General features: G+C 37.6%; 1 protein-coding gene across 8 annotated transcripts in view; it reads left to right on the forward strand.

Annotated features, from left to right (window-relative positions):
• KAT6B (lysine acetyltransferase 6B) overlaps positions 1-22,574 on the forward strand; it is a 222,770-nt gene that overhangs the window by 191,971 nt on the left and 8,225 nt on the right. For all 8 annotated transcript variants that reach the window (XM_027858756.1, XM_027858761.1, XM_027858752.1 and 5 more), the window contains 3 exons: positions 19,004-19,235; positions 19,544-19,703; positions 20,322-20,633. In XM_027858756.1, coding sequence (XP_027714557.1) covers positions 19,004-19,235; positions 19,544-19,703; positions 20,322-20,633 — 704 coding nt within the window. The remainder of the gene's footprint in view (positions 1-19,003; positions 19,236-19,543; positions 19,704-20,321; positions 20,634-22,574) is intronic.

The following is a 22,574-nucleotide window of genomic DNA, read 5'->3' on the forward strand; positions in this document are numbered from 1 at the left end:
GGAACTAAAAAGAAAAAGGAGACATTGTCCTCTGTCTCTTCAATTCTGGGCCCAGTTCATTGACTATATAAGCCTATAAAAATAGAAGAAATAAACCCTAGCCTTTGGTTTTAGTAACAAAAACCCAAATTCTAATTTTTTTTAGCAGTGGGTGAAAAGTCTTGCATATTAAGTGTCAAATAAAAGCAGTTATTTGCTTCAGGCAGTTACTTCTTTCGAAGGGTGTGTGTGTTTAATATAGTTGCATCCCATCTGCAATGGATAGGTTAAAATTATTGTGACTTTTCCATCGTAAATTCTTGTTTACAATACTTTGTGACTTAGATATGAAAATTCTATCTGGGCTCCAACTTGGATAGCAGACCCGGAAGGCAAATTTTTAAATGTCTTTTTGCAGTTGTAAAATGAAGAATTAATTTGTTTTCTGAAACATTGTTTTTTGGGTTGAGTCCCTTATGTGAACTTTTGCCTGTTTATAAGAGGAAATAATTTTTTAAAAAAGGAATTTTTTCAACTAATTTTTTTTTCTTTGGTGTTTCTCTCCACTAAAAATTCCCAGAATGACAAGTAGAATTGACCCTTACGGAAAATTGAAAAGGTCAAAGGAAAAAAAAGCTGTCTATTATATTTGTGTGTTATTACCATATTATGTTTGTCTAGTATCTATGGCTTAGAAGACTCAGAGCATTGAGTAGTCTGGTTAAGTTATATAAGGAAGATTGTTACAAGTTTTATCGTAACAATTAAACACCCGTTGAAAAGAGAAGAGAACTTGGAGATCTGAAATGCTTGTTGAAAGGAGGAAGGAATTGGAACATCCAAATTACAGTATTTGAGAAATAATATTGGATGATCAACTTACAAAACCAAAAATTTTACTAAGTGCTGTGATAGGCAATAGGTTTTAGTGGGAAATGTTTATTTTAAATGTCTTTAAGTATAATTTTAAAATTCTCACCCAATCCCAAGTAATTCTTTCTCAGTAACTCAGGTTGCACGGACAGATTTTTTTTTTAACCTACATTTGCTTACTTTTTGACACCACTGTGTCAAGAAGTTTTAGCATCTCTTTTTCCTAAAGAAGGTTTGTTTCCATAATCATTCATTTTAATAAAATGAGCAAATTTCATACCTTTGATAAACATTGTACAGACCTTGCTTGATGTGGCATCCCATTCAAGAACAAGTATTTTTCAGCTGAATGATGAGCTTCATGTAACAGTTGAAAGTCAATTAAATTTGGATGACTATAAATTTATTATTGATCTTTTATGACTGATTCAGGGATATTGTTACAGATTTACTGTGAAGATTTTGAGGCTTAGAAAGTAGCATTAAATCATGGATCATTTTCATTGACCTTTTAGTTAGCTCCCTTCTATGTCAATTTCTTATTATTTATCTTTTAAGTACTTTTCTACTCTTTTCTTCCAAACCTCCTTATTTTTTTCTATTTCTCTTGTCTCTTGTCTTTCATTCTTTAGTCCCCATATAGTTTCTAAGCAATTAAAAGAAATCTGGCAGCAAGCAGCACTTTATGCCACAAGGAAATGGCAATTGTAACTTCAGCCAAAACAATCATCATCTCCTGGAATTCTAAGAAAATTAAGAGAAAAAATGATAAATCATTGAGGTGTTTTAATAATCCTCCCCATTTTCGTAACATCTTGGTCCTTCAGAATCCAACTATAGGTTGTATGTAAAAGTTACTTTACTGCGTTGCTGTGTCTTTTGGAGAGGAAAATAAGAATAAAGAAGAAATGTGGTACATTTGCAACTATTTTCATAAACATTATTGCAGCCATTTGGGATTTCTGGACATACAAAAGTGAGGAGGATATAGTTACACAAGTAATAAAAGCACCAGTATTGCCATCCTTCTTTATAAAATATATAGCTGATTTTTAATTGTAATATCAGAGCTACTATTTGTCACTGGAATTGCTTTCATCAGCTTTCTACCAGTAGTCAATTTTCTTTTCTGCTTGACCTTCATCCTTTTTAAGATTAAGACTTATAACAAAAGAAAAGCTCAAATTTCTCTGGGTTTTAAGTGTGGTTGCTACCTATCACACAGAAATCAATGAGGGAAGAGTCATTTTTACTTTTTTGTGATTGGTGATTCTGAATAGGAGTTTTGTATTCAGTTCATTTGTGGCAACTATCAGAATTTGAAGCAAAGTATTCATTAGCTTTTACAGAGAAAGCTAAAGAATATGAGCCTGTACAAAATTTATTCACCACTAATCTATATGGAAATTGTGTCTATAAATTCCATTTTAAGGGTAAATAGTTGTAAATGCATGCTTATTTGTTTTAGTTTAAAATTAAGGGCATATCCCTTCTGCCCCCTACCCTCCATGGCCAAGGTGGTGTAGGGGAGAATATGCTCCCTAGATATTGGGGAAATGTTTGTATGTTTGTCCTTGCTTTTAAGTAAATATCCCTTTATAAAAGTTTTCTTAAAAAAATGACATAATGAATTTGTTTATTTTTGGAGAAGAATATAGTCTTAACTATTTCCTTTATCTTCATAAGGTTGAATACATTAAAAAATATGTCCAGAGGATATGAGATATCTCTATTTTTCTCATGTCAAGGGATGTAATAAAGATTTAAGTGAGGGTGAAGTGGGACTATAATGTCAGTACACAGAAACACAAACTCAAAATCCAGTTGCTGCTTTGAATTGTATTTATCTTAAAGAGCCAACATATTTAGGTTTTTTACTTTTAATAATGAATTAGGGGAATGACTGTCAAATGGAAAAATTTGTGATTGTTGGATCTTTGGCATAGTATAGGAATGAAACCTTTTTGCATATATTTACATTTATTCACATCCATTAGGGAATAGATTCTTAGGGACTACATTCTACTTATAAATATGAATATTATGTTTGATAGGAATTTATATGTAGAGCCTATATCAGATTGCACACCGTCTTTGGTAGGGAGGGGGAAAAAATTTAAAATTCAAAAGCTTATGGGAGACAGCTAGGTGGTGCAGTGGATAGAGCACTGACTCTGGAGTCAGGAGGACCTGAATTCAAATCTGGCCTCAGACACATAAAAACTCACCAGCTGTGTGACTCTGGGCAAGTCACTTAACCCTATTTGCCTCACTTAAAAAAATAAAAAGCTTATGGAAGTGACTAAAAATAAATAAATTAATTAAAAATACTCCAAAAAACATGAATATTATACCTTCATATGACCCTTTCACTTTATCTGAATGACAGTTGGCTCTTTCTTGATCTGTAAATGATCATATAGTACCTTACATAAGTGTGCCTTTAGGACCATCTTCCCCTCAACTAGTAAGCCTGAAGACATCCTAAGAATAGAAATGGTTTCAGTGGACATTAACCATTTATAATTGTAGAAGAGAACATCTTATTTATTGCCTTATTTATACAGTTCTTAAGAGAAGATCACTTCAATTCTCTACACTTTTGTTTTCTCACATATAAAATAGAGCTCCTGTTACTGGTTTCTTATCTAGCTCACATTTCTGCAGTGGAGCGCACTTGCATGCGTTTGTGCATGCGTGTGTGTGTGTGTGTGTGTGTAAAAGACAGGGGTTGGGGGGGGGGATTGAGAGAGTTGTGTCCTCAATAATATCTTTAATTTCCTGACCTGCACTGTATGTGCCAAGGCAATCCTTTTCTTCCTCTCTAATTGATTTCCTGTCCCACTCCCCACAGAAACTATTCCAAAACCTCTGCTTCTTCTCAAGCCTCCCGAAAGGTCCTTTGCCACCATAGCCTTCTCTCAGCTGAGGACCTCACCTTTCACTACATTAAGAAAATTGAGCCAATCACCATGAGGTCCCCCATTTCCCTTTGTCTTCCTCTCATAGCCCCTTGACATCATCCCCTCTTCCTTTCCTCCAGTCTCTGACAGATGGTTGGCCCTTCTCCTTGCCAAAGCCAACCGCTCTTCATGTGCTCCATCCCATCCTCTCAAGAAGATTGTCCCCTCCTCGGTCCCCACTTCCTTTCTTTAATCTTCACCCTGTCCCTATTTCCTAGCTTCTTTACTCTCTTCAAAAATGCCTGTCTTCCTTATCCTTAACAAAATAAAAGTAAAAATAAAAATAACCTTTATTAGGCCTTCCCATTCCTTCACAATATCATCCTATATCTCTCTTCCCTTTCACAGCCAAACTCCTGGCCGGGGGGGAGGGGGTCCCGTGTCTATATTCATTGCCTCCCCTTCTTTTATTCTCACTCTTCAATCTTTTGCATCCTATATTCTGACCTCCTCATTCAACTGAAGCTGTTCTCTCCGCAATTACCAGTGATCGCCTGATTGCCGGATCGGATGGTCTTTTCTCAGTCATTCTTACTCTTTCTGCTGCGTTTAGCACTTTCCTCTCTGGGTTCTCCTGATTCTCCATGCTCTTCAGTCTCGTTTGCCCCAATCATTCCCCTGAGCTTCTGTCCCACATCACAAACTGCCAGTTGGACATTTCAATCTGATGTCCTATAGGCCTCTCACTGTCCAAAACAGAATTCATTATCTTTCCCTTCCCCAATAATCATTCTTCTCCCATTCTTCTCTCCTTCTTGCTTTCTGTTGAAAGCACCAGCTTTCTTCTAATCTCTGTTTCAGAACATTATCCAGGACTTACCACTTTCTGTCACCTCATGTAACCATTTAGTTGCCAGATATTCCCATTTCTGTTTCCACAACATTTCTCACACTTGATCCTTTCTCTCTACTCACACTACCCCCACCTAGTCTAGGCTTTCATCACCTCTTGCCTCAACTCTTCCGTGGGCTCCCCGCCTCAAACCTCTTCCCTCCCCCTGCATCCATCCATAGCTAGCAAAGTGATTTTCCTTAACAAAGGCTCTGCCCATGTCACTCTTCCTTGTAATTAACTTTAGTGTCTCCCTATTGCCAGGTGACACAGTAGATAGAGCACTGGGCATGGAATCAGGAAGATTGATCTTCCTGAGTTTAGATCTGGCCTCAGATACTAACTGTGTGACTCTGGGCAAGTCACTTAACTCTGTTTGCCTCAGTTTCCTCATCTGTATAATGAGCTGGAGAAGGAAATGGCAAACTACCCCAATGTCTTTTCCAAGATAACCCCAAATGGAATCACAGAGAGTTGGCTATGACTGAAATGATTGAACAACAAATTACCTCTGGAATAAAATATAAACTCCTCTGTGTAGCTTTTGAAATCCTTCCCATCCTGGACCCAAACCTACCTTTTCAGTGTCCATGTCGGTGTGTCCCCTTCCTGCATTCTACGATCAAGCCAAACGGGCCTCATCTCTCTTTTCTTCACACAGAGGACTCCATTTCTCCTGTCTTTGCCTTGCACTGGGCCGTCTCCTTCCTAGAATTTACTCTCTGCTCCCTGAACCCTGTCTCTACTTCGTGTGTTCTCTCTTTTTCTTCGAGAAGCGGCTCAGGTACTATCTTTTACATGGAGTCATCCAGCTGCTGATACCCTCTACCCTAGCCACCTTCTATTTATTTGTGTTTCTTTTCATTGTATTCTCTATATATCACCTACACATGTGCTTGTTAATTCCAGAATATAATATGAGCTCCTTGAAAGTAGGAGATTGTTTCAGTCTTTATATTTTTATCCCTAGAACCTAGCGTGGTATCTGGCATAGGGGTAGGGAACCTGCGCCCTTATGGCCACATTCAGCCTCCTAGGTCCTTGGGTACAGCCTTTGACTGAGTCAGAGTTTTACAGAACAAATCCTTTTATTAAGGGGACTTGTTCTCTTTAGTTTGGATTCAGTCAAAAGGCTGAATTTGAGGGCCTAACAGGCCACAGGTTTCCCACCCCTGGTTTGGCATATAATAGATGCTTAGCAAATATTTACTGATTGATAGAATGATTGTTAACAGTCTTGCTTATAACCGCCATGCATCTTTTTATTATTGACTTGAAGTTATTTGTAATTTTAATTCTTCCAAAATTGTGTTAGTCGATGATTCATATAGTATGACATCAATAAGAGAATATTGGTATTAAAGAGATGAACTTTTGTAGCAGTAAGCAGTCTGGAAAAGTGCTGTAAAACTAAATATGATGCAATCAGATTTGTTCATCACATTCAGTTCTGGGCTCCGCTTATTGTCTCTCTGCTGTGCCAGTCCAAGATACTGATATTGAGGAGCTAAATCAAAGGACTAAATTCAGCTGCTTGTCATAATTTAAGTAGTAGGTATTTTTCACCTGCTTGGTTCTGAAGGGACACTTACTTCTTCCCGCTTTGTTAGACTTAGCACTGCATCATCCTGCTGTCTTTCCCAATGCTCAAATAAGTTTCCAGTCTTCTCCAGACTCTTGCATTTGTGTTTCAGAGTTCCTACTCAGCTCTGACCTTTCATCAGAAGTGCTTGAAAGTTCTCTAGTCCATTCTAGGCTTTCTGTGCCCCTGATTCATTTTTTGATAAGATGGTCAACCTTGCTTAGTGTTTCTCTGGGTCTCCTGAGTTCCTTCCCCCTCCTGAGGTTAGATACCCCTAGAACTTTGAGGTTCAGAATACCAGATCTTTAGGGCCTTTCGTGGCATCTGAGAACAGAGTGCTGGGCACCTCTGAGCCCCTGTGTTCCTGGGCTGTTCCAGTTTGAGTGCTGTAGCACCATCACTGATATAGCTGTTATTCCCTAGGACTCCCCACCCTACGTCTTTCTTTGGACAGTCCTCTTATCTTGCTGCTTCTTATCACAAGCGTCCCAACTCTTGTCATTCTGGTATTTACTTTCCTTCCTTCTGTCTGTAGGCTTATAACTGACTTTTTGTGCAGTTTGGAGATGGGGGTGGAAGAGTAGGTGGCAGGAAAGAAGAATTATTTGCTCTGATTTGTCACTGAATTTCTTGATCATTTTTTGGTCTGGCACAAACTTCAAGATTTTACTGGAGAAGGCATGGAAGCTAGTCATTCAGCCTCCCATTTAGGCAGCCATCTTAGCAGTAAATCCACTTTGTTTTCCTGTATGAATGATTAGACTATTTTCCCATTGTTGTGAATTTCACTGAAGAATGCTCTATATTATTCCAGGGCTCAATGCAATTGATGCAATGTTATCTGAAAATTCACTTCTACAAAAATTTATTAACTACCTACTGTATGTAAGGCACTATGCTAGAATTATAAAAACCAAATAAAACATTTCCTACTCTCAAGATGCTTGCAGTCTGCCAGGCGGATATAATTTCTATGTAGCTAGGTAAATATAAACTCACTTGAGGAAGGAGAGAGCACTACAAAAAGTTGAATTGAATTCAATTATGAATAAGAACATTTGTCATCAAGAGAGAATTCTCTTTTGGAGATATTATTCATCATTCCTTTCGTGAGACCGGATTCTTTTGGCATACACATATTCCCCTGTTTAAACTTGACTTAATGTCAGTACTGAGCAGATCACTGAACAGAGTTGTGTAGTCACATTTGTCATAAAGTCTTGTATGATTTTAAGGTATTGAATGGCATCTTGTCAGGAGAACCTTCAAGTCGCATTTTGCTCTATAAAATAATGCTTTGTACAGTCACTAAATAATAAATACAGTAAGTTCTTACAAAACTTTTGTGAGCCTCATTTTCCTCATCTGGTAACATGAAGGGATTGGAACTCGATGTCCTCTAGGGGCCCTTCCAGTTCTGAGCCTCTGATCCTATGCTTCTTTGCTTCTATCAGTCATTTAGGACAATGAAGATGTCTGTCATCATCTACTTTATACGTGTTGGTGAGGGCAGGAAGATAGATGGGCATGGTGCATTATGCTTCCCACTGAAGGAGCTATAGCTAAGCTCTTTTTAGGTGGAAAGAGAATCTCCATAGAGCTCATTTCTAATCCTGGCTTTACTACTGAAAGGGCTATGCAAGTCCCTTCATGTTTTTGAGACTTGATAATGCCACCTCCCCAATACTGTAGCTCTCTCACAGGGATTTTTTCATATCTCCTTAAAATCTCCTTAGCATGAAGGATGCTTGAAAGCAAAATAATATGTATTTAAGTTACTATATTATTACCTCTTGCCTATATCCCTAGGAGAGGGACCTCTTAAACCTACATACCAAATCAGGCAGTTTCTTCAAGTATAAGAAATCTGAAAAAACAAGACTGATTTCCGTTTACACTAGGGAGGCGTCTCTAGCTGTTTCTTGTACAGGGAAAGGCACTGGGTTTTAGAAAGGATAAAGAGGGTGGTTTCTAACTTTTATTTTTAGCACTTTTTATTTCAGCTCTGAAATGCAGGAAACTCATGGGTAAGAAGTCTTTGAGTGTCTTTCCCCCCCCCCCCAAAAAAAAATTGACCAGGTTGACTGTAAGATTACTTACTGGATCTACATGTGGTGTGGAATCAGAGCACCTACCTGGGTTTGAATCCCAGCTCTACTATTCAATATCATTATTACCTTCAGCATATCATCTCACCTTTCTAAGCCTCGGTTTCCTTCTAATTTATAAAATGAGAGGATTGAATCATATGACCTCTAACATCTTTCCCAGCCCTAAATCTATGATCCTTAGGAACATATGGCACAATTTAGAACATGCTCACCTGCCTTTTTGCTCAAAAACCATTTGAGTGTATATATTAAATCCTTCTCTTCTACTTCCATAGCAACAAATTTTAACCCAAGAGACAGAGAACTAGAAAAGATAAAATGATTTTATTTGTAAGATTGACTATTTAAACTGGAAAAAAGTAATTCATCCTATTTGTCACAGTGCAACACGATGCCAGAAATCACTAAATAAAACATAAACATTAATTCACTGAGTCTGTATTACTAGTCATCAAGACAGTGTGGTCACAATCATCATTTTTCCTGTTCAAGGAGAGCTGCCATAAATCTCATGTTGGGTGTCAGTTTCTAGGCTTGCAAATTCAGGTAAGGACCTGTCAGCAACATCTGCTGAGTTAAAGAGATGGTGTGTAATACTGGAAATTATCTTTCCAAAATCATCCAGAGACTCCAAACCTACGTGATCCAGACAAATGCAAGTTGATTTTGGCTTTCCAAAGTTTACTTTTGACTTTTGAATTAATTCACATAATGTGGGGAGCAGAGGCTCTTCTTTCAACATCTGATGTCCATCCTTCACAAAAATGTCATCCTTCATTTCTGTGCTATCTCTATGTCTGTAGTGTACCAAGTTTATAATCTTCATGTATCATGAACTTATAGTTCTTATCCTAAGAACTCCGCCTCTTTGGAATTTGGGTTTAGCACTTGGTGATCCAACTTATAAAAACAAATCTTGACTGTTTCTTACTTAATCCTAATAGGAATTTCCAAAGTCTGAAAATTCTACCACTTCTAAGAAAGAAGTAACCAATTGATGCACATGTGGACTTGGAGCAAACTTAATATGAAGACACATAAGGACCAGGTTTGAGGATAGTTAAGAACCAGTTTGAAAACACTTGCTTTGTCTTGTTATAATCTTGCTCCAGTCCATTCCATTAGTTACAGGAGCTAAACTTGAGAGCCATGAACCTGAATTTCTGGGGGCAGTGCTTTTGTTATATGGACAAAGAAAGATGCCATTATGTGCTAAATGTGCTCAATTAAAATGTTTTACAGATTATTCTTTTAATGTATATAAGTTTGGTGCTTTCAGACCTGTCAGAATTTATTTGAGAATGTCCCAGTTGATGCTAAAGTACTATTCACCTATCAGATTTGGCTAACTTACAATTTGAAAATCAATTTTTAAACTTCTGGGTTACTTGACCAGCAAGTTGAGAGGACTGGACATTTTTTCTAATCCCCACAACCTCTCAAACATTGTCAAAACAGAAATTGTACACCGAAGATAAAACAATTTCAGCTCTTTCTCCATGGTCTAGGACACCCAGAATCCAAAAGAAGATTTAAAAGAAAACCTCACAAATTCAGGATGTGATGATCACACGACTTTGAACTCACCTAGCACCCCTCTACCACTTCCATGCTACTGGCCTCAAGGCTGTAGGAGCAGACCCAAGGACATGACACAGACATACAATAAAGTCCATCCCTACATCCGAGTGCCCCCCTCCAATGCTGTCGAGACCTCAGCCCTAGATTAAACAGAAGTTTACTTGGGCCTTGACAGCCAGCTTGGCTACAGCCCTTTAGGAGCAAAAGCCTGCTGGGGGCTGCAAACCAGAAACACCAGCTCTACAAAGCACTAGATTGCTGGTGCCAGGGGAAACAGATTCTGAGCAGATTCTGAAGTGCTGGGCCAGGGACCTAAGGAACAGAGGGAGTGGGATACAACACAGGATGTGTGGGGAGCTGTTTAGCACTCCTCCAAGTCTGAGAGCAGAGTACAGCATCCTGCGGGGGAGCCGCTTTGCACCACCCAAAAGTCAGTGGGAGCAGAGACCCAGGCCAGTAAACTGTGAATTGCCCAGTGTGAGAGGAGGCTGAAATGCTTTGAGATCCAGCCCCCAAAGAAACCACAGTCAAGAGAGGAGGAAGTTAGGAAGCAAATGATAAGGACAATAAGAGGGGAAGACTGAAATTACCAAAGATTTCAGGAAGAAGAAAACTCAAAACTGGTGGTCATAAACAGATAAAAGGAAAAACAGTGTCAACAGAAGGAAATATGGCCTCCGGGTCTAGTAAACACCTTCAGGCATCTATGAATAAAATACTGCAGAACCAGAAAAAAAACTATTTAATACTAGATGAGACGGAGGGCCTTATGGAATTTGAGGAGAATATGAAAATTGGTTTTTACCAATGCTAAATTACACTATAGCGATTGAATTTGTCCTTTGCTATGTTTCATTGATGTCATTAACCTGAATAGTGTAGGTTTTTAATTGGTAATATCTAGAATTAAGGAAGACACATTATAGAGAATCTCTTATCATTAGTGTGTTTTACTACTTTCAAATGTTTCTGGATAAATGCACTGACTTCCTAAATAATTGTTTTCTTATTTACTGGTAACAAATGAATTATCTTAAATCTTTTGGGTAAGTTTAATTTAGCCATTGTAATTTAAATCATCTTACCTCCAAAACATCCTCCTTACAAAAGTCCTAAGCCACCTCATTCTCAGTATATTAGAGACCCAGAGTTCTCAAAGCCTTTATCCCACAAGCATGTTCTACCTTTCTTGAAAGGCTTCCAAAAATTTCCCAGCCAAACAGAATATTCTTTCTAAGGGCTAACTTGCTGTAAATGTGAAGAGGCACACCAGTAGTAGCCTAAACACTTGGTGGAGGATTCTTTGGCCATAGTTACCCATAAAACATAGAAAAATAAAAACTGTCTATATTCTGAGTGACTGCATTCTTCTTATATATTGACAGTGGCAGAAAAGCAGTCAGAGGGCACAAGGATCACAGTTTTAGACCATCTACAAAGTATAAAATTAGGTGTTAATCCTCCAAATGTTAGATCTTTTTCCAGTGATTAGCAAGTAGATCTGCTACTAGAAAGAATGGTATTAATCTTGACATTTTACTATAGATGAAACCAGAAGACAATAGAAATTGCAGCTAAATGGGATGTGGCTCACAGGTTCTCCTTGGAGAGTCAAATAAAGGAATTGGCAGAATTGGTTTTATCTTATGTTCAGAGGCAATAAGAAACATCATTTCAAGGAATATTTAGTCATTTTGAAATAGAGTGCTTATGATAAATATTTGCAGAGATATCACCGTGAAAATATTTGCAGCTTGTACACAATTTTTTGCGGGGGTAGGAGTGGAGACCAGAAACTCTGCCAATTAAATCAACATATAATTTGACTGATATTTGTTAACTCCTAGGCAACGATGGGCAGAAGAGGAAATGGAAAATGATGCATTAGTAAGAAGCAAGAGCTTAAAGTCTTATGGATTGCACAGAGATCTCACACCTTAATATAAATGTATAGAAAAGAGTCATAAAGTAGTGGGCCTAATAAGCACAAAATGACATCTTTGTAAAAAAATTAAATTAATTGTATTTTAACAGGTAGGAAATGTCTCATTATTGACATGGGAGTCATACTTGAATCTACCGTCTGTATACAATGAGATCACCAACTTAGTACAAAATTAATTTTATTAATTAAATTAATACAAAACCAGAAGAAATAATAAAATTTTTAAAAGATGTAATGTACAAGTAAAACAACTCTATCCTGCCTTATATTAATAGGCTGTTGATGCCAAAAACTGGAAATAGATATAACAGCCACAGATTATAAATAATGTATTAAAAGAATTTAGTTCATGTAAATCAATTGTCTTGACAAGGAAACTAAAAGGTCTTAGAAAGAGAGAGAGGAAAGGAACAAGCGTTTATTTTGGTACCTATTGTGTGCCAGGCATTGCGCTAAGCACTTTACAAATATTATCTCATTTAATCCTCACAACAAGCCTGCAGGCAAAGTGCTGTTATTATCCCTATTTTACAGCTGAGGAAATGGAGGCAGACAGAGGTTAAGTGATTTGCCCAGGATCACATAGTGGGTAAATGAGTGGGGTCAGATTCGAACTTAAGTCTTCCTAACTCAGGCCCGACACTCTTATCCACTGCACCACCCACAGCCCCATCTTAACCTGACAACAGTTGATTTCCTTGCCAAGCGGAGAGATAGCAGGTAAGGGCAGCCCTCATTTATAAAACTATTATAAAAGAAGATTATGAGCAGTATTGCCTCATAAAACAGTAAGAAACTTTGTCAGCAAAAACAGTCTACAGTAAATTTGGCAGAAGGCCCTCCTAAGCAAAGTCGTCTGAGGTCTTTGAAAGGTGAAACTGCAAAGAAGACAATAGATTAAAAAACGAGAAAGGTCTGTAAAGAATTTCTTATAATAAACTCTTTCTGTCATCAAAGATAATAGCATCTACACATTTGGACTCCAGTATCACAGTCCCTGTTATGCCACGTGAGGCTATAGAAGTGGCATTAAAGCAAACAAAAATGGAAGGAACAGCAGGACCAGACCAAGAAGTCATGGTGACCAGCAGTTTTGGAAGTGACACAGTTTTAAGATAACAAAAGCATGGAGAAATCCTGAATCATCTTATTACAAAGAAAAAAAGACAGCCAAGAGCATATCAATATGTACTAGCCCACATACCTGCTTTCCATCTCTGTAATTTTTGTGAGAATAATATACACCTCCATCAGGGGCATTCTTGATGTCATGAGAAGGGACACAGGTTGGCTGTCACAAATTCTCCTCTGTCGAAAAAGACATCTTCATAATTTCATTAATTGATTGAAAATTTTAGGAAATACAAGTTCCCACTGTGTTTATTATTGTCGGCTATTTTTAAAAAAGCACTCTGCCTTTAAGGTTCCACTTCAACAAGGTTTATCTCTCAACATATGTCAAAATTGTAGAATACTCTTTGACAAATGTTGCAGAGATGAATTTGTTTGATGATCCTCTGGTTATTAATATCAAGTAGTGCTTAAAGCAGGGAAATGTATGTTTTCCAGAATTCTTTGCTGCTGTCACAGAGCATGTCCAATGCAAATAGAAGACAGAGTCCTATAGGAAGTATAGTTGTCCAGAAGTCTCTTTTTGTAGATGGTGGTATGCTAATTGCATCAGACCTGGAATATTGCTAAGCCTCCTAAATAAGATCAGTAATTGCTCAAAGGAGTTTGGCATAATTATTCACACAGGAATAACCAAGTAGATGAAGGATGCCTTTTTGTCCACCCTCTGAAGTACAACTGGATGGACAACACAAGAAGCTTCTCGATCAGTTCAGACATCTCAGACAAATACTGCAAATGGACAGTGAACTGGGCCCAGAATTGAATTGGAGGGGAAAAAAAAGTCAGACTTGGTTGCCTTTGAAAAATTTCCATTTTGAGTGCTTTTAATGACCCCAAGCTTTTCCCTGAAGCCAATACCTATCTTGCTAACACTGGTATTCTTACAGTGTCTATATACAGATATGTGTGTGTGTGTATGTGTGTGTGTACACACACATACACACACACACACACACACACATATATGAATGTGGCTGTAAGTCTTGGAATACTAGATTCTCCAAAGAAATGAAGATGAGATTCACCAAAGGGCAATAAAGAAAGCTGTGGAAGTTGTGGATTTGTAGCTTTTCTTTTGAACGAGGTGGTGCAGTCAGGAATGTCAGAGTTCAAATCCAGCTTACTAGCTGTGTAACTCTGGACAAGTCACTTTATCTCTGTTTACCTCAGTTTCCTCATCTTTAAAATGGAGATCATAACAGCAACTACCTCCCAGAGTTGTGAGGATCAATTGAAATAATATTTTATGAAACTCTTAGCCACATACATTGCCTGGTACATAGTAGGCAGTATAAAAAAATGTTAGCTCTCATACTGATAATTATTATCATTCTAAGCAGAAAGTTTTAGCTAAGTATCATTATTATGACAGTCCAAACAGATTGCACTTGGAAATGATCAGTTAGTCTTTTAATAACTACAAAGATCTGTGCTTGCTTTGCCTTCTGGCTTTTAGGAGATTACTCCTAGTCAGTTGTATGAGAGAACTGATCATAAATTCTATCAGTAAGGTTTTAGGAGGAGGAAAAAGGAAAATAATTCTCATCAAATTCTCACCCAAATTATTCTCAGCAATGCAGTATTTCGTGATAGCACTTCAGTAATGACCTTGATGAATGTTGACACAAATCATACTTGTTTAATATTTCTCAGCCTAGGTTTTAGGTTTGGAATTTTCTCCCATGTTCAAGAAGCATCACTTTTCCTGATTAACTACGGGTAGTGAAGTGAGAATGGGAACCCAGATTTTCACAAATAACCTTTTTATAATCATTTCTTTTTTTTTCCTAGGTCTTTTTCTTTCCTTTTTTTTTTTTCAAAAAATTCTCAATTTAATGAACACCAGCTAGAGCCATTCTGTATACAAAAACAAAAAAAAATGGGATTATATGTAAAACCATATTTCTATTATGTATAGCTTGATTTTCTCTTTAAAAGTATAGAATAAATTCAACATGTTACTTTCAGAGCTATCTTTTCTGTGTTTCCTTCTGGACTTCCTTCTGTCCTCTTCTGGGCATTTAAAAAAATGTTTCAATAGCTCTCTTTTTTGGGTCAGCTCTATTGCTAATCACCCTTTTACCTCCAGTCCCAATTAAGAACCAAAAGGAGGAAGGGGAAGGAACTCTTATAAAAAATAAGCCTAGTCAAGCAAAACAAATGTCCAGAAAGGTATGTCTCTATACCTTGAATCAGTCACCTTTCTGTCAGAAGGTGAATAACATGCTTCATCACAGGTCCTCTGGAGTATGGTTGGTATTTGCATTCATCAGACTAATTAGATCACTCAAACTCCATCCCTCTTCCCCCTATAGTCATCTCTTACAGGGTATAATAAGCTTACATATATATGCCAGGATTGGTAGGTATCAGGAGCTGAAAGCACCTACACTGTTGGGGATCAGGCATTGCTGTATAAGGATTGAGTAAAACATACCATTTATGGGGCACTTAGCATCCTCATACCCTCCTGTAACATACTCCAGACTCTAGGACTTTCATTGCAGTATCTATCATTGGGGAACTTTGAAGTTGGCCCTTAGTGGCATTAAAATAGGCAGCCACTTTTTTTTTTAGCTTAGAATTTTTTTTTTATATATTTTATTTTTTCCTCAGTTACATGTAAAAACAATTTTTAACATCTGTTAAGCTTTGAGTTCCAAATTCTATCCCTCCCTCCTTCCCCTCTCCTCCCCTCTCTCTTCCCCCTTTCCTGAAACAGTAAACAATCTCATATAGGTTATACATGTGTAATCATGTAAAATATTTCCATATTAGTCATTGTGTGGGGGAAAATAACTTGAAAGAAAGAGAGAAAGACCAACAGCATTCTTCGGTCTGTATTCAGACAGCCCATCACCAGTTCTTTCTCTGGAGGCAGACAGCATTTTTCATCTTGAGTCCTTTGGGATTGTCTTGAATCATTGTGTTGTCGAGAACGGTTAAGTCATTCACAGTTGTTCATTGTACAGTATTGCTGTTACTATGTACAGTGTTCTCCTGGTTCGTGCAGCCACTTTTTCGGACCCTGAAAAGTCCACCTACCTATAAGTATTCCCCCATCTGTCATCTTCTAAAGTTGCCACATTTTTGCTAATGAACTCACTCCTTTGAATTAAGATCCTGATAAAATATGAGAAGGAATAACACATTAACATTCTAGCTTAGAATTAGAGCATCAGATTATCTGCCTGTTACCTTGAAGAGTGTAGGGACCTGAAAGAATGAAAGGACACAAAAATCTGGAGCATGAGAGGATCTGGAGAGAGTAAATACAGGTGTAGCACAAGGGACATATATGAGGACCCTGGGAACTTGGTGAGAGAGGATGTCATAAAGGAAGAAAAAGGTTACAGAAGGAAAAATGCCTGTGATTTCAGTGTAAAGGAAAGAACCCTAGACCTAAAGCCAGAAAAAGAGGATTCAAATCTCATTTCTAACAACTAGGTGCTGTGTGATGCTAAGTATAAACCTCAGCTTCCTAGTCTGTAAAATAGAGATACTAGTACTTGTACTACAAGCTTCACAAGACCGTTCTGAGGAACTTAATTAGTATAATATAAACAGTAAAAACGAGAGCTGTTGTCACTTCATTTTATTTTGTTTATTTTTTTTGGTGAGGCAATTGGGGTTAAGCGACTTGCCCAGAGTCACACAGCTACTGAGTGTTATGTGTCTGAGGCTGAATTTGAACTCAGGTCCTCCTGACTCCAGGGCTGGTGCTCGATCTACTGCGCCATCTAGCTGCCCCCTCACTTCACTTTATTAACAGTTTCTTTTAGGTCATCCACTCTGCCAGACTGAGAGAGATTCTTTCAATTCTGGATTACCGTGTACCTGGGGATTTCACAGCTATCCCAGATAGTTCTCAGTCTTAGAAACCACAGGAGAAACACAGTTCCAAAACTTCCCACTTGGTTCTTCCTCCATGTGAATTCCAGAGAGACAAAGACCTGTTGGGTGACTTTAACTTGGAGCAAATCTCCTTCAGTTATTTCCATTTTGATAGATCTTTGTAAGTCTAACGTATGCAGCAGCTCACATCCCTCCAACATGAGCCTAGAACGTAGTGGGTGATTGAACTGTTGATTAATAAGCTGAATATCTCTGTGCCAAGAGGTTTTGACACCTATAGGAGATGTTCTTTTATCACTGAGCCAGTTATCTATGTCGCTGACAAATTCTCTAGGTAAGATTCGGTAAATTAGCTTTATATGGTTAGCATTCTTAACACACTGTAATTCAACAACTTCTGTGTAAAATTACATTGAGAGTCTTTTATCTATGACATATTTTGGTGTGTTGTTTGGTTGTCTTAAATAAAATACATTAAACTTCAGTGGGAAGATAAGTAGATAAACCAGAACAAATGGCCTTTACCATAGCTAAAGTTAAATACTCTTGCATGTTTTATATTCTCACCAATAATTCTGTGATTAAAACCAGGAAAATGAAGAGGGGGATGGATTTGGTTCAACATTATGAATTTGTATATTTTTAAGCATTCCTTGTAGTAGATTTGTGGGTGAGGAAAAAGACTTTTCAAATTTGGGTTTAAAAAACACTGAATTTCCCAATATGAGATAACTTCTGAGAATGCAGCCATTTTGGAAATGTAGATGAAAAAGAAAAATACCAAAGTTTTAGATGACTCTTAAGATAATGTAAATAATAATTGCTGCCACGTGTTGTATGTGGTCCATGTTTAACTTTAAGGAGTCCATAAAGGTGAAACTGTTAATCATAGAAAAGTAAGTATCACTAGTTTGAAGCATTTCTGCTTTGTTGCTTAAATGACTCTTCATTGTGTTGACAGCCACCAAGCTTTCATTCATTACCTACCTTCAAATAGATTTCTTTTGCCTTTTATTTGGAGTTTCTCCCTTTTTTTTTTTTAAGTCTCCCTTGCTAAATGAAACATAACAGATATAGCATGCTCAAATATTGAGTGCTTTAGGACTAGATCACCACATTGTACAGTAACACATATTTATTTCCCTGAAATAATTGAAAATAGAGCTTATGGAGCCGATAGGAACTATATTCTTTGACATAAAAGACATGCCTTTTATTAGTCCACCTAAACAAAGCAGCAGATCAACCCATTAGTTGAATATAACAAGGAAAATAGAATGTAAGTCAATAGAGACCTTTTAAAAAAAAAAAGTAACACAGCTGTCAAAGGGTCATTGAGTTTTGCTCTGGAAGACAACTTATCTATTAATTATCTGTGATGCTCTCTTTGAGATGATTTCTGAGTGACATTTAGTATTTTTTTTTAAAAAATCCAAGGCACTGAGAAGATTGTTATTCATTGAAACTATATCTTTAGTCTTGTCTTTCAGTCTGTGTTAACTATTTCTTGATGTAAGTTTATAATACTTCTGCCACATGAATTATCTGATGGAAGGCAGTTAAATGGCATAGGAAAAGTAGAATGGAAATAGGGAAAACTTGACTTTGAATCCTTCCTGAGACACCTAATAGCTGTGTGACCCTGGGCAAAACACCGATTTCCTCCTCTGCAAAATGAGAATAATAATAACACCCACCTCACAGGATTATGGTGAGATTCAAGTGAGATATTCTGTGTAAAAGTGCCCTGCAGACAAAGCACTGAGTGAATATTAACTATTATTACTAACTGCCTTTTGAAACAGATTTAAAAAGAAGTTTCACAGAAATCACCCATCTTCATGATATAAAAACGTTTTACTTTGCTACCTATAGCTTTATCTTATTTTTGTAAGTTGTTAGCACTAGAAAGGATTCAGGGATCATTCCAACTCCCTCATTTATTCTGCTGATAAAAAAACTGAGGACTGAAGAGGTCAAATGACTTGCCTGAAGTCACATGGCTAATTAATAGCAAAAATTGGGATTTGAACCCAGTTTTCTTTCTACACTACTAGGTTACCTCCCTTAGGTATTGTTTCTAGTGCCTCTCACACTCACTTTTCAAGGCATCACAATGAGGTTTTTCTTCCTTTTTTTCTCTACTAGGCTATTTGCTTTCTCGAAGAGAGGGACAAGCAGGATCTCCTGAAAAGCCACTATCTGATTTGGGTCGTCTCTCCTATCTGGCCTACTGGAAAAGCGTTATTTTAGAATACCTTTATTATCACCATGAAAAACACATCAGCATCAAAGGAATAAGCCGGGCCACTGGCATGTGTCCTCATGATATTGCCACCACTCTGCAGCATCTCAGGATGATTGACAAGAGGGAAGAAAAGTGAGTACTCCAAGCCCCTGAAGAAGTGTTCATGTTGTTAAAATGATCACCAGCCTATAGTCCAGAAAGGTCCTTGTGGGTGACGGGGGAAGAGGGTGTGCACGCTTAGGTTGAAGATGGAAAAAACTTAACTTTAACTCACCATGGCCTTGTTTATACAGATTGCTATAACAAGAATGTGCTCTTCTTGCAAGTGGATATGCCTTTTAAGTGACATCTTCTCAGATATTTCCTTATCCAAATTATATTATTGAGTTAGTATATTGAAGTAAAATGTAAATTCAGCTTTCAATTCCATCTTGTTACAGATTTGTGATAATTAGAAGAGAAAAACTGATATTAGGCCATATGGAAAAACTGAAAACCAATGCACGTGTGAATGAACTTGACCCAGAAAGTCTGAGATGGACCCCATTGTTAGTTTCTAATGCTGCAGTTTCTGAAGAGGAACGAGAAGCTGAAAAAGAGGTAATAAGTGGCATCATCATTTTCAGTTGCTTGGCTTCAGTCTTACAGCATTCAGTAATAGGGTAGCTTAAGTAATGCATTAACATCATTGTGAAATGCTTTGTTATAGAGAAGATAGCTTGTGAAATGATATGGCACTAATTTGTCCTAACTGAGGTTGTGTGGTAAGATGTGATAATTTTACAGACTCAAATTTGAAAAGTAAGCCATTTGTCCTCGATCACAAAGCTGCGTTTTTCACTACTTAAGTGGTGTGACAGCGTATAATCAGATAAAATTTGGTGCTGAGCTCAAAGGCTGAGATGTCAATTGATTCTTTGTGTTTATGAACTTGCTTAAAGTGATCCATACCAGTGAGCATGTAATGTAGTGATAAAAGACTTAAATCAATTCGATGCATCATTAATAGTGCTAAATATCCCATGAAACACAATCTTCTTTGGTTTGTTATCCTAACTATTGCAAAAGAGTCACTAGATGATTCAGCTGAAATATTGCTTGGTTAGCTAGCAGTGCTAATCAGAGTTGACTTAGAATGACTATTTCATTGAACTTGAAAGCTTATCACTAAGTAAATGTTGCTTCATGGGCCCATGATTTTAACCTTCTCTCCATCAGGCTGAACGTCTGATGGAACAGGCTAGCTGCTGGGAAAAAGAAGATCAAGAAATCTTATCAACGAGAGCTAATAGTAGGCAATCACCTGCAAAAGTACAATCAAAAAATAAATATTTGCGGTCTCCGGAGAGTGTGCCCATGGCAGGAGACAGAGGGCAGTCTACAGAGCCAATTAAAGATAGCAGTGAAGAGGAAGAAGAGGAAGAAGAAGAGGAAGAGGAGGAAGAAGAGGAAGACGAGGAAGAGGAAGAAAATCACCGGAGCTCTCCTCCTCGGTTGACAAAACCACAGTCCCTTGCACTGAAGAGAAAGGTATCTTTTCTGCTTGGGCCATGGGTACTTCAGTCAGCTTCTTCCATAGTCTGCTTGTGATTTCAGACATCCCATTCATTAGCTTTTGCTCTTTCCTTATTTCTTAGGAGTAATGGTTTCTTTCCCATTCTGTTTCATCATTCCTTATCTTGCATTCATGATTCTGTTTACCCTGTGAGGTTTGGGGTGCTGACAAAAGCTCCAGGTTATAGCTTAGTAAAATGACTGCCACCTGCTGGTCTAAAGTAGTCTAGCCAAGATCAAGTCACGGACTATTAACACCAGAAGGGACCTTCCTGATTGTCTAATCTAATCTTATTTTACACATTAGGAAAATGAGACCCAGAAATGTTAGTTTGCCAAAGTTCACACAGCTCAAGAGCTGGGACCAGAATCCAGGATTCCTGACTCCCAAGCTAATGATCTTGATAGTCTCGCTTTTGCTTGACCTGTGCTTGGCATTATAGAACCATGGTTTTATTAGAGATGTTTGACATTCATAGAATAATATAGTTATGAAACATCGAAGTTGCGCACACACACACACCCCTCTTTGGTCTGGACTGAACTGCCCTTCCCGAGGTGACACAGAATTATGGCCATGATCTTTGACAGGCTGATGACCAGAACTTGGGGCTTTAATCTGAGAGTTGTTTCCGTTAGACCATGCTTTTTTTTTTTTAGACCTAAGTAGAATTTTCTCCCATCTCCAGAAAAGCCATATACTCCAAAGCCCTGACCTACATTAAAGGATTTACAGCAGAGAGAAAATCAGTCCCTGTTTACATCTGTTTATTTACTTGTTTGGGAAATACTTTAAATTAGATTTTGTCTGGTAGATTTAGAGTTTGACATCCATAAATGTTAGATTACAGAATGGGATTAGGAGACAGACAGATAGCTATGCCTCAGTGAACAATTAGGGAATATTCCCTGATCATTTTACCTTCATAATGTCAAGAAGCAATAGGTTTTAGGAAAATGTGTACCCCTCTAGTTTAAATCTTAAGTATATTGAACTCTTCTAGGCTTCCGAAAACACAGTAAAGCTGTACATCACAAGTACTTAGAAGCAACTTCAGTTTTTGCTGTTTTTAGATGTTACCAAAATCATCTATCTGTGTCTCATTTGTTGGTGAATTGCATCTTAGCAGCAGGCTTATATGTAGTTCAGTGCTTTAACATTGGTTTCGGAGCCAGTGGAACTGGGTTCAGATCTAACCTCTGGTCCTGAGTTTATTAGTCTGTAAAGTAAGGGCATTGAATTAGATGGCCTCTAAGATCACTTCCAGCTCTAAATCTATAAGACCTATCAATTTCTTGATTCAGTATATAATCCAATGGCTTTTATTCGGGGCGGGGGAAATCCCATATAATCATGGTTTAGGGTAAAAAGTTAAAGCTTGTAGGCCAGTATAAACTGGCAGAAGGTGTTAATGTAATAGTAAATGAGGTTTGGTTTGTTTGTTTGTTCGTTTTTTAAGAAAATCTTAATTACAACCTGGGATAATGAAGAAAAATAAATGAAACAAAAACGTTTCTTGGATATAAACAGCACCAGCTTTTGGAAAAAATAGTATCCATACATGTACCTTAAATATTTTTCATTTAGGCTACTCCTCTGTTAGTAAACAGAACAGTTTCCAAACCACTTGAGCGCCCACATTCTAGTGGTGGATGACATGTGTCTTTGTAGATTTGTTTTATTTTTGGATCCAGTCAGTCAATAAACATTTATTAAGTGCCTACTATGTGCAAGGCACTGTGCTAAATTCTACGGAAACAAAGAAAGGGAAAAAACATTCCCTTCTCGCAAGGAGCTCACAGTCTAATGGGCGAGACGGCGTGAAAACAACTATGTGCAAACAAGCTAGAGGATGAGTTGGAAGTAATCAATACAGGAAAGGCACTGGAATTAAAGGGGGGAGGGGGTCAGATTGT

Source organism: Vombatus ursinus, unplaced genomic scaffold (assembly GCF_900497805.2).
Source record: "Vombatus ursinus unplaced genomic scaffold, bare-nosed wombat genome assembly UNPS02000749.1, whole genome shotgun sequence".
Classification (NCBI taxonomy): domain Eukaryota; kingdom Metazoa; phylum Chordata; class Mammalia; order Diprotodontia; family Vombatidae; genus Vombatus; species Vombatus ursinus.